The sequence below is a fragment of the Bos mutus genome, chromosome 7 (genome assembly GCF_027580195.1).
Source record: "Bos mutus isolate GX-2022 chromosome 7, NWIPB_WYAK_1.1, whole genome shotgun sequence".
NCBI classification, from domain to species: domain Eukaryota; kingdom Metazoa; phylum Chordata; class Mammalia; order Artiodactyla; family Bovidae; genus Bos; species Bos mutus.
In genome coordinates this window covers 64385321-64398611 of record NC_091623.1, presented here as the reverse complement: position 1 = coordinate 64398611, position 13291 = coordinate 64385321, and the positions used below count along the sequence as shown (strand labels likewise).

The following is a 13291-nucleotide window of genomic DNA, read 5'->3' as shown; positions in this document are numbered from 1 at the left end:
GCCTTCATCTTTCCTTCTACTTTATCTAGATTTAATCATAGCGTAATTTCAATTGCCTTAATAAGCCAAATAAAGTAGGACTTATCATCTATTGATCCATTCATATGTCCATCCACCCATCTATTAATAGAGAAGCTATTCATCTCTTTGTGGATTTGGAATGTCTGTAAGATCTATTTTAATTTCTAAATACAATGAGAAAATAACATCTTTATACTTAATCTCTTGACCATTTCTTTCTCTAGTTCTGTTTTTTAAATAACACGTATATACTACATTTTGCCTAACAAATATATCTTCATTTTTCTGATAAACCAGTGGATACCAGGCCTTGACATTAGTATGAAGGTTTGAAAGAGTAGTTAAGGATATACTTTGAACTAATCTCCATTTTCAACCCTCCAGCAATGCCTTTCCTCAAACCTGTGTGTTTCAGTCTTGAGCCTCTCTAGGGTTCTACTGTGCTCATAAACTCCTTCTTTCCTATCATTTGAGCTGTGGCTCCACTAAATCAGTCCATCTTTCTTCACGAATCTTCTCTCCCCAAAACATGGTCAAGATGATTTGTCGTTTTATTTAAATTTAATTATTCCTTACCATTATTCTTCAGATTTCTGAAGAGAGAAAAAAGTCACAGCATTCAGCTAACCATCTTTCATTAGCGTGCTCTAAATTGTAATCAAAAGCAAAATAAAATTAGCTGGTGGATGGATTCATCCTTGGTAGTCATGTGATCTTTGGCAAATCATTTTACCTGTCCATTAATTTTTTTCACAAAATGAGATTACATGTATTTTAAAAGGAGATGAAATTTAGAAAGCATACAAATAATTCAAAAAATATATATTTCTTATAACAGATATCTTGTTACTTGAGAATACATAAAATATACTCTTGGATGATTATAGTACCTTGTATTAAATAATATTTATTGAAATATATGTCTTAATTAGTAAAATAGTATATAAATCTTTGACAAATGAGTATAAGTGATTTCATATATTATCATCTTTACTAATAATTTAAACCAAAAGGTCAAATGTTTTGCTGAAATTTTTGTCTTAATATTTCAGTATCATGTACTCTGGATCAGATCATCTTTATTAGCTAAGAAATTTTCAAAGGAAACACTTTTAGTTTTCCAATTACCATGGATAGTTTTTAAGTTACATTAGTTAAAATGATATTTTACAAAATAAAATTTCAAAATGTTACTAACTCAGAATATAAATGTGAGTTCAAGAATCTTCTAAATGTAATTTATTTTAGGGTATTTCTTTGAAATGAGATTTCAAGATTTGAGAAATGCTTAAATAATCATTGCTTTTTTATTTACATTTTCTAAGTTGTGACTATCTTACATGATGATGAAAAGTGATATTTATAAAATGTATTTTTATGGTATTCCTTGGAGAATTATATAATTGATAAAATTACTCCATCTAAAATATGAAATTTAAAAGACTATTAACAGTTTATTGAGTGACATATATATATTTCTCCTGAAATTATTTATAGGGGCTGGATATCACAGTTTAATAGATATATTTGAGGGTGAAAACTGTCATTTTTCTTTTCTTCTATTAATACCAAACATAAATATTTGGACTTTAATTCTGACATTTGATAATTAATGTTTGTGTTTTCTAGGTATAGCTTACTTGAGTGGAATGTGTAGTGAAAAGAGAAAATGTATTATTGCTGAAGACAATGGCTTAAACCTTGCATTTACAATTGCTCATGAAATGGGCCACAAGTAAGTAAAAATCCTGGCTATGCTAATATAACTTTGTAATTTGAGGTATTGAATTGCCTGCATATCTTTCCATTTTTTTGTTTTGAGCCTAAGATTTTTAAAATTAGGGAAATGAAGGAGGGAAGATCATTTACATTTGAAGAGTATTTTCTGATTATTTTAACCATTCCTGATATTTTGAATAAAATCTTATTACGTTATTAAAATCCTCATCAGAACAGTCATTACATGGCACATGATTCATTTCAATACATATTTTCAAATGATATAAACCTTGCAATAATCATGACACTAAAAAGATATGCATTATTCAAGCATCCAAGGAAAACACTACATACAAGTAAAATGCTTTCAACTTTTGACAGTTCCTGTTTGTTATTACCCAGTAGAGAGCAAAAGGAGTTATCTGCACAGTTTAGAAGTAATGCATTTGAAAGAGAATTAAACTGGACACACAGTTCATGTGTAATGAACATTAAGTACGTCTCAGACATAATTCTACGCACTGTACATAGATTAGCTCACTTAAAACTCATACAAAGCAAGGATTTCATTTTACAAATAATAAAAATAGCAATAATAAGTGGTGGTAGCAACACTTACTATAGTCTTGCTATGTGCCAGACATGTTTCTACATGCTTTATATATCCCCACAACTTTCCTGTCAAATAGACTGTTAGAGTACCCATCTTATAGAGAAGAAACCTGAAGTAGAGAGGGGTTATCTACCCTCCTAGAATGATGAAAATACTATCTTAGAGGAAAAATTTGATCATGTCATCTAACTCAGGTCATACTGTTCTGAATTTCTACACTAAGTTGTCTACTGTCTGTAGATCTTGAATTCCTCATCAATAAAAAGGGGATAATACCTGTATTATGAAGTTTGTTTGAGATTCAAATGACGTAAGAAATAGACTGTATTTATGGAAATTGGGCTTCCCTGGTGGCTCAGATGGTAAAGCATCTGGGTTGGGAAGATCCCCTGGAGAAGTGAATGGCAATCCACTCTGGTATTCTTGCCTAGAGAATTCCATGGACTTGGCAGAGCCTGGCAGGCTAGAATCTATGGGGTCACAAAGAATCGAACACAATTGAACAAATAACAAACTAACACTTTCAGACTTTCACTACTTTACAGTAAATACACTATAGTAGAATGGTGTGGGTTAGGGAATCAGACCTAATTTTGACTGTAGGCTTCTCTACGTGCTAGCAGTATCAGCAGCACAAATGAAAAGTATTTTAATTGAACTCAGATTTACTGAAGCCCTATTCAGGGAGGTGATCTTTATGGAGGCCCCTTTGGTCAAAGGCATATTTGGTTTGGCTGCAGTATTTCAAAAATTGTATCAGTTGCCAACATTAAAAAATATAAATTTGACATAAAAATTCAAATTTCCAGACCTGGCAGCGTTAGACGCACAGTCCCATATGGCAGCCATCCCTTGGAGCTGAGCAGCGTCTGTACCCTTTAGGCTGGGCCCATCCTCCCCAGCTCATCACACGCAGCAGCACTTTGCTACCATTCATCCAGCTGACTTTGTTTTCATCATATAGCTGGACTCTGTAGACAGTTGAGTAAACTTGAGTTGGCAGTGGAATTTGATTGGTAAAGGAAAACTTTGATGAAAACTTATATAAGACTTAATGGTTTTTATTTAAAAAAACCCTTTTTTAGTCAAGTAAACTGGAATATATAAAAATGATCCGGTCATAATTATATAGTCCTATAAATGATCAAATATTGAATGTACCCATAACCTAGGGCAGGAAATAGAACATTATCAGCAGTGATTGGTTTTTTGATGTCATTATTTTTAAATGTGTAGAAACACTTTCATTTTCTCTTATGCAGGCTTTCGGTTGTCATTTGAGTGCTCTAGGATATGTGAGGGGTTTGTTACTTGAAAAAGAAGAAAAGATAAATATACTTTGAAATCATCATCCTTTAGGGAAAGTATACAATACAAACGGAGAAGGCGATGGCACCCCACTCCAGTACTCTTGCCTGGAAAATCCCATGGATGGAGGAGCCTGGTGGGCTGCAGTCCATGGGGTCGCTGAGAGTTGGACACGACTGAGCGACTTCACTTTCACTTTTCACTTTCATGCATTGGAGAAGGAAATGGCAACCCACTCCAGTGTTCTTGCCTGGAGAATCCCAGGGACAGGGGAGCCTGGTGGGCTGCCGTCTATGGGGTCACGCAGAGTCGGACATGACTGAAGCTACTCAGCATCAGCAGCAGCAGCAGCATACAATACAATGACCTCATTCAGTATTTGATACCAGGAATGATAGGATTTAGATTCTTAATTCCAGTACTGATTTTATACTTTAAAGATGTTTCAGTTTAATCATAATAGGAAAAAACCACATGTATCATTTGAATGAAGAATGCTGAGAAATAGTATTTAGAGGCAAGAAAAAGTTATTATTAAAAACATTTTAAGTTAGGGCAAATTAATCATAAATATAATTCCTATAAATTAAATTCAAGTTTCTGAATACTTAAAATTTTCACTTCAACAATGCATTAACAATTTGGTAGCTGATTACCTTTTAATGAAACAGACATTAATGATTTTGTCAAGTACCATGAATACTAGAGGGTTCACTTTAAAAAGAAATTTTACATTATAAAAGTATACTTCTCTTTGATGTGTGCTATATTCTAAAATGTAGGAGAAACAGTAATTAAATGAACAAACCACAGTACAAGTTGCTTTATTAACATGCAAAAGGTTGATCAAGAGCTTAAAAAACTATATGATATGATTTAAGGAAATGCCACTTCAGCTTTATGTAGTAGAAACATTGGTTTATGAGCAGAAACTCAGGTCGGAATGGCTAAAATGGTAGTAAAATATTATTTTATTTGACTTTTATAGAGCTGCACCCAAAATCAATAGAGATGTGCCAAAGGTATGTGTAATGCTTGATGGATTAATCCCAGGACATGTGATATATGTTGAACTACTTAGTTACTAAAAATTCTCCTTACCAGGAAGCAGTGTTTGTCTCAAAAGTATAGGCCAAAAAATTTCTTGATGCTTGAGAGGGAGACAATAGCAGTGAGAATAATGGTGTCTTTATAAAGATCAAAAGAACAAACAGCAGGAAGTTCATCTATATAAATTACATCATCATCCACTGTAAAATATAAAACACAATGAAACAAACATGTAGGAAGAAGAAATAAAAAACAATGTTCATGTACACATAGCCTCTTAATAGGGGAAGTTTTCATAGATGTTAGATAATTATATGGATCTTACATGTGCACGTGTACACACACACACAAATACACACACAAGCACACCAACAGAATTCTTTTACTTAGCGGTATAATTAAGATTAAGCTGCTTAAGTGAAGCTGTTAATTCTTATTTTTTTTATTTCTTTTTTTTTCAGTTATAACTTCTTCTCATATACTTCCTATAGGCAGAAATGGATCATTTAATTTTTCAACCCAGAATTTAAGAATGGCAGAATGATTCCATTTTAACTTGTTCATATTCACATATGAAATGTCTCTAAATTGATTTGAAATGGATGTATTTATGTTTGTTGCCTTGAATTTGATTTCTGGAAATTCCCAGAGCAATTCCACATATAGCTGGAAAAGTCAATATGGGTCACCAAGTAATAAAACTGACTCTTGCTGGTAGGGTGAGAATTTTAGTAACTGAAGTGAACAAAAAAAAAAAAAAAAAGAAAAGAAAATCCTTCTTTTACGACTGCCAAAGAATCTTAAATAATGTCTGCAAAAATCTATTAAGTTTTTCCTTTGGGAAGTTACCAATTATAATTTTATGTGTAATTTAAGTAATACTTGTCATAATTATAGGTAATGATATACAAAAGTGTAAGTTCAAATCCATAGCAAGAAAGAGGAAATAAGTGATTTATACCAATGTTTTATGATTACTTTTCCAAAATTATTTTTCTTTCTAAATGATAGATCAAGGGAGTGTTTATTTTTCTTATAACCCAAAATTTCAGCAATAGAATGTTTGATAATTATTTAATGTTTTTATACTTATGAAATACAGATAGGACTTTCATTAATTTACTCTGATGAAGGCTAACATTTTATTTTTATAAATAAAAATACCTTAGGAAATTGTTCATAATTTTGACAGGGTTTGTTGAGTATATACATATACACATGTTCACTATATTTTATGTCTTAAATCATCTCTATGAATATAACTTCTTAAAGCAATAGATTATACTTTGATTTCAAGTTGTAAATTACTATGCATATGTTAACTGGTTATATTACTGTGTGAGGGGAAAGTCCCTGAGAGTCTCTGGTTCAATGATTTGCTAGAAGGACTCATAAAATCCAGCCAAGCTGCTTTACTTATAGTGATAGTTTATTACAGTGAAAGGATGTAGATTAAAATCAGCAATGGAAAAAGGCACATCGGGCAGGGCCCAGGAGATACCTGGCTCGGCACATGCTTCCTCTTGTCCTTTCCCAGTGGAATTGTGTAGAAAATGCTAATTCTCTAATAATGTCTGAGAACACGTACATTGTACTGCCAACTAGAAAAGCTAACCTGAGCTTTGGTATCCAGGGTTTTTGGTGGAATTTAGTTATGTAGGCAAGGCTGACCACCCATTCCCTACAGAGGTCAAGCTGTTCTAAGTCCCCACCACAAATCACGCTGTTAGTATTAACTACTGGACATATCTCAGGGCCCCCGTAAACAAAGATACTTTTTTATTAGACGGGATATTTCAAGGGCTTAGAGTTTGATCCAAAGAGTAAGACAAGTCCTAGACCTTTTTTAGAGTGTGCAGGTTGGAACCCAGACTTGTGGTGTTAACTCTAAACTGCAAAATTACACAATATTTTTAAGTTTAAAAATATCATATTTACATTAGGTTGAGAAAGGCTATCTAATAAAAATTAAGTCTTTTATTATCAGATGTTGTATCCGTTTATCCATATCTAATAAATCTCACAGAAGTCTGGAACTAAGTATTATTGTTATCACTTTTTTGCAGATGAGGAAACTGAAGCTAATAGAAAATAATTTTTCAGAATTTTTTTGATGTTAAGAGCATTCTTTTTTGATCAGTTATAAGACTGGAGAAGGCAATGGCACCCTACTCCAGTACTCTTGCCTGGAAAATCCCACGGACGGAGGAGCCTGGTGGGCTACAGTCCGTGGGGTCGCTAAGAGTCAGACACGACTGAGCAACTTCACTTTTCACTTTTATGCACTGGAGAAGGAAATGGCAACCCACTCCAGTGTTCTTGCCTGGAGAATCCCAGGGATGGGGGAGCCTGGTGGGCTGCCGTCTATGGGGTTGCACAGAGTCGGACACGACTGAAGCGACTTACAGCAGCATTGTTAAGAGCTTCCTAGTTCTCTTAGTTTAATCATGTCTTTTAAAGTTTTTTGACCTGCAGACTGTTTTTAAATAATCAAATCTCATATTTTTTTTCCTATAGTTTTTAGCAATTGCAAATGCTTCCTCATTCTGCAATTAGGAAAACATTTTTGCCCAGTTCTTTTCTATTTTCTTCCCTTCACCCTGTATCTCACTCTTCTTTATTGCCATATAATCTTAGAAAGTCCTCTAAAGTCTACATTAGTGTATGTAATACAATTTTCTATGTTAAATTTTATTTTCTCATTAACTGCTCAGTGTGCTGTGCTGTACTGTGCTTAGTCTCTCAGTCATGTCTGACTCTCTGCAACCCCATGGACTACAGCCCACCAGGCTCCTCTGTCCATGAGGATTCTCCAGGCAGGAATACTGGAGTGGATTGCCATGCCCTCCTCCAGGGGATCTCCCCAACCCAGCGATTGAAACCAGGTCTCCCGTGTTGCGAGCAGATACTTTTCCCACCAGTATCTGCTGGAGTCCGTAGTCTGTTCCTTTTCCAGGGGATCGTCCCAAACTTCTCAGTAACTGATCTTATATTGAAAGTGTGGCCTCTGATGAGCTAAGAAGCTATGCCAGAATACAGCACATTTCTGGCTTTGTTGAAAAAGCCTTGACTTTTTTTTTAAGAAAGTCAGTTGAACTAAATTGTGTGCTACAGTGATGTAGCTGATTTACATTGTAGTGCACTTTCTGGCAGCCAGTGCCCAGACCACACTTTGAGTAGCCTTGTAACATAACAGCTATATACTCTGCCAGTCTTGCATAGGAGTCACATATGGTTGCCAGAGGGAGGAATGTTTTTATTTTTAGCCTGAAAGGTGGTTTTTCTTTGAATTGTTTCTCTCTCTCCTCATGTATTTTGGCTTCACTTGTGGCTAGTTGGTAAAGAATCTACTTGCAATGCAGGAGATCTGGGCTCGATCCCTGGGTTGGGAAGATCCCCTGGAGAAGGGAACAGCTACCCACTCCAGTATTCTGGCCTGGAGAATTCCATAAACTATATAGTCCATGGGGTCACAAAGAGTTGGACATGACTGAGTGACTTTCACTTTCATATATTTCATATGGTCCTTTTATAGACATAAATACTGTGATGCAGTCCATTGCAAATAACAAAAGTTGGTTTTTTGTGCAAATATTTAGTAGTGTTTTAGATTTGTTTGTTATGTAAATTACGTATAATTTACATAATATGATTGGACTTCCCTGGTGGCTCAGACGGTAAAGCATCTGCCTACAATGCAGGGGACCTGGGTTTAATCCCTGGGTCAGGAAGATCCCCTGGAGAAGGAAATGGCACCCCACTCCAGTACTCTTGCCTGGAAAATCCCATGGACAGAGGAGCCTGGTAGGCTACAGTCCATGGGGTTGCAAAGAGTCGGACATGACTGAGCGACTTCACTTTCACTTTTCACGGTGGTGGTGGTGGTGGTTTATGTAATGATATATCATTTACATAAAAAAATCTAAAACACCACTAAATTATGAAAATTATGTAATTTATATATAATCATTCACTATTCATAGTATGATTATCTACAAATTATATAATTTTCATAATTTAGTGATATTTTAGATTTTTTGTTATGTAAATGATATATCAAAAATATGAATATATACCATATATGTACTGTGTATACGTATCACGTACTGTTTTATTTAGGGCCACAAATAATTTAGCTCTCTCTGTGAATTCCAACTAAAAGTAAAATAACCCCTTTTATATCAGGTAAGCCTTTACTGAAACTTAGCCCCAGGTTTTATATTTTATTATAAAATATATAACTATCAGGGAAATAATAATATGAACTATAATTAATAGTAATATAACCCTGTGGGTATTTTTCTGACCTTGCTGTATCTGGAGATTTATTGACCAGGAAAACTTTACACTGACTTAGCTCATTGAGACCAAAGACTTCTGCCCTCCACTCCAAAAGAAGGAAGGCAGTAATATTAGCTTTATTTTAGGGATGGTGACTGCCAAAACTCATACAGCTAATAAGTGCCTGAGTGGATGTTCAAGTCTGTCCAAATCCAGAGCCTGTGTTGTTAACTACTATGCTATGCCAGAGATCTAACTTACTCAGCTCATTTCTGGACTGCCTCTTTTTTATCTAGCTCCAACCTTGTATCTTCAGCCATACCTCACCCTATGCTCCCTCTCATTCTCAGCACTGCAGCCACAATAGAGTTTTTCCAGTGTTTCTAATGGATCATGGTTCTTTGCACTGCACAACATTGGTACATGCCACACCCTCTGCCTTACAAGGATGGGAACAGCTTTGAGAAATTATCTCCTACTGATCATAATTCATACGTCTTATCAGTAAACCATTTTCCTGTAGGATGTGTTCTGTAAGTCATGTCTTTATAAATGTACATTCATTCATCTTTTTATCAGTTTATTTTATTTTTAAACTTTACAATATTGTATTAGTTTTGCCAAATATCGAAATGAATCCACCACAGCTCCAGAGGGTAATGAACCATGCCCATTTTTTATTATCATGAGATTCCTAATCCATTTGATAGTTGTCAATGCATATTAGGCAATCAGTGTCTGCTTGCATTGCGGGAGACCTGGGTTCAATCCCTGGGCCGGCAAGATCCCCTGGAGAAGGAAATGGCAACCCACTCCAGTACTCTTGCCTGGAAAATCCCATGGATGGAGAAGCCTAGTGGGCTACAGTCCATGGGGTCGCAAAGAGTCAGATACGACTGAGCGACTTCACTATAGTAATTATAATAAGTAATAATTGTAATTGTCTTAGTAAAATTTTTGCATAGAATGTTAATAAAAAATTATTATAGAAAAAGTGTTGTATGCACACTCATTCTTTAGAATATTTTCAGCTATTGTATGAAACTTTTAATAAGTTCTTAGTTAAAGTTTTATTAAAATAATATCATGTAGTTTCACATATACCCAAGGTTACATGGAGTGAGACTTTATTCCAGCATGCACATTGCAGAAATGATTCCCCACACACTAGAAGTGCTCCCTCCTGAAGTCTTCCTATCACAATAAGCAGAAGCTCCATCCTTCCAGACACTCAGCCAGACACCATGAAATTATCCTTGAGCCCTTTCTGTTTCTCGCTCTTCACGCTCTCCTCATCAGCTGTTGACTCTACCTCTATAACATATCCAGAATCTGATTGCTTTTCACTAATCTACTACCACTCTGGGCCAAGTCATTGCCGTCTCTCTTCTGGATTAATCCAGTGGCTTCCTAAATGATCTTTATTTTTCAGCCCTTGCCTCCCATAGCCTATTTTCAATTCAGAACCAGGGAGATTCTTTTGAAACAAAGCAAATTACCTGCCCTCATTGCTCAAAATCTTCCAGTAACTTCCTATTTCACTGGTAAAATCCCTGGTCTTTAAAATAGCCCACAAGGCCCTGGAATAGCCTCCTCCCCTTCAAGCCTTCCATTGTCCTCCTTACTAACAGGGTTTGAGATGCATCAGCCTCTTTTCTATAACTCAAACACATGAAGCACGGATCCTCTGCCCTTTGCTTTTCCTTCTGCCTGCAATATCCTTCTTCAGAACAGTCACATGACTGTCTCCGTATTTTTTTTTTTTAGTTCTCTGCTCAAGTGTCATAGTGAGGGCTTTCTGAATACATTTCTTAAAGCATAATAATAACCACACCCCCAATTTATATTCCTCTACCTACTTTAATTTGCTTCATAAAATGTTTCCAATTCTAGACATATATTTATTTATCTGTATGTATATGTTAAATTCTTGACTCCTTAGTTCAGTATTATATTTCCAACCTCTAAAACAGTAGTACTTGCTTACTTGGCACATAGTGTGTACTTAAAAATGTATTTACTCAATAAAGATAAATTTATTAAACTTAACAAATTTATTAAATGTATAGAATATATAACCTCCTAAATTGTGTAGAACAGCTGAATATGTGAATGTACTGTTTGTTAGAAATGAATTAAATAATCCACTTGAGGAAATAAATTGTTATATCTAAGTAGTAAGTTGGCATTGATTTTCACATTAAAAATTTACATTGGGATTAAGATTATGATTTGGATTGATAGATGTTGTAAGGACATTGAACTCTCTCTTCCCATTTTAAATACCTGAAAATTCCAAAAATAAATGTTTTAAATAAATAGTTAAGCTAAAGGGCCAGAGAGAAAAATTTTTACATACTAGAGATAGAAGTAATCTACTGATATAAAAGAGATGGAATTTCTCACTCACAGGAGGCTAAGTCTTAATGCTGGTTGGAGGATCTGAGGGTTTAATGTACTCTGGTAAATGGAAGCCAGAGCTTCACAGCCCCTTACATGGCAATGTGTATCTCCAGAGGTGGCAACAGATGTTTTGCTTCAGGATATGGTGTGAAAAAGAATCCATCAGGGAGTCTGGGATGAACCAGATTCTAATGACATAGTTTCAGAGTATAAAGGCAAACATTAACAAAACAGAGATATAATTACAGTCATAGTGGGAGTTTTTAACATAGCTCTCTGTGACTGATAGATCAAGTGAGCAGAAAGATCTATATAGAAAACATTTGAACAACTAAAAATTTGGGGCAGATAGAAAACCTACAGTGAATTATTAAAGAATACCTAATCTTTTAAAACCTATTGGATAGTTACAAAGAATAACCATATATTGTTTTATTCTGTAAGTCTAAACAAATTTCTAAAGATGAATATACAGATGATTTTTTTTGATCATAGTACAATTAAGTTAAACACCTAGTAACAAAAAGAAAACTAAGACTTTTACAAGCATACTTTTGAAAAACGCATATATCCCAGAAGGAATCATTAGGGAAGCCAGAAAATTTTCAGATTTAAACAACAGCAAATATACTATTTAGAAAATACAGCTTGCAGATAAAATAGTACATAGAGGAAAATGAATAGCTTTCAGTTCAGTTCAGTCACTCAGTCGTGTCCGATTCTTTGCAACCCCATGAATCACAGCACACCAGGCCTCCCTGTCCATCACCAACTCCTGGAGTTCACTCAAACTCATGTCCATCGAGTCAGTGATGCCATCCAGCCATCTCCTCCTCTGTCGTCCCCTTCTCCTCCTGCCCCTCATCCCTCCCAGCATCAGTCTTTTCCAATGAGTCAACTTTTCACATGAGGTGGCCAAAGTATTGGAGTTTCAGCTTTAGCATCAGTCCTTCCAATGAACACCCAGGACTGATCTCCTTTAGAATGGACTGGTTGGATCTCCAGAGGGGAGTCAAAAGCATAATCTAACAAAAGATGGAAAAGCAAATACTTCTATTAAAATTAATTAAACCTGTATCAGTGGACGTATAGCAATTGTTTGTGGATAAATGAAATATCTTACAGATGTCAGTTCTGCTATAAATACTTCAGGGGTTCATGGAAATTCCAGTGAATATACTTATTTCTAACATTTATATATAAGTACAAATAGCCAAAAATAGCCAAAACATTTTTGGAAAAGCCATGAAGCTGGAGGCAAAATTAAAAGAGGAGGAAGGGTAGAATAATATGGAAATCTTTCTCTAACAGAAATGAAGACCTGTTATAAAGACTAAAGTAACCGAGACCTTAACATTTACACATATAGACAGTCAGTCCAATAAAATGCAGAATCATAAAGAGGCCCAAGTTTTCTTGAAAACCTGACTGACCATGTGTCATTGCAGATCAATAGAGAAATTGAGTATTAATAAAAATGAGATAGTATGATTGGTTTCCCACATGTGTAAAAATAAAATTGAACACTTTCTTAAGATCATTTCTAGAAATCAATTGTGGGTAAATAAAGACTGTTATAGTACAGATGAGACTTCTAACAGAAAATATATGAGACTATCTCTAGGACTTCAAGATTGAAATGATTTCTACAACAGCACACATTTTATGTGCCTTCTTCTTGAAGGCAGAAGCATGAGACCTGATAAAGAATTTGGTCATGAATCTTAGAATTTGTCTTGTTCACCCTTAATGCTTGTTGTTGTTGTTGAAAGTAGATTTGATTTATAATGTTGTGTTAAGTACAACTGTATAGCAGTCATTTCCTTACACATACATATACATTCTTTTTTTTTTTAATATGTTCTTTCTGTCATGGTTTATCATAGGATATTGAAT

At 34.9% G+C, this 13291-nt stretch overlaps 1 protein-coding gene across 1 annotated transcript in view; it reads left to right on the top strand.

The window, feature by feature from the left end:
• The window catches only part of ADAMTS19 (ADAM metallopeptidase with thrombospondin type 1 motif 19), a 270596-nt gene that overhangs the window by 132425 nt on the left and 124880 nt on the right, over positions 1-13291 (top strand). The window contains exon 8 of the mRNA XM_070374733.1: positions 1651-1756. Within this exon, the coding sequence (XP_070230834.1) occupies positions 1651-1756 (106 nt within the window). The remainder of the gene's footprint in view (positions 1-1650; positions 1757-13291) is intronic.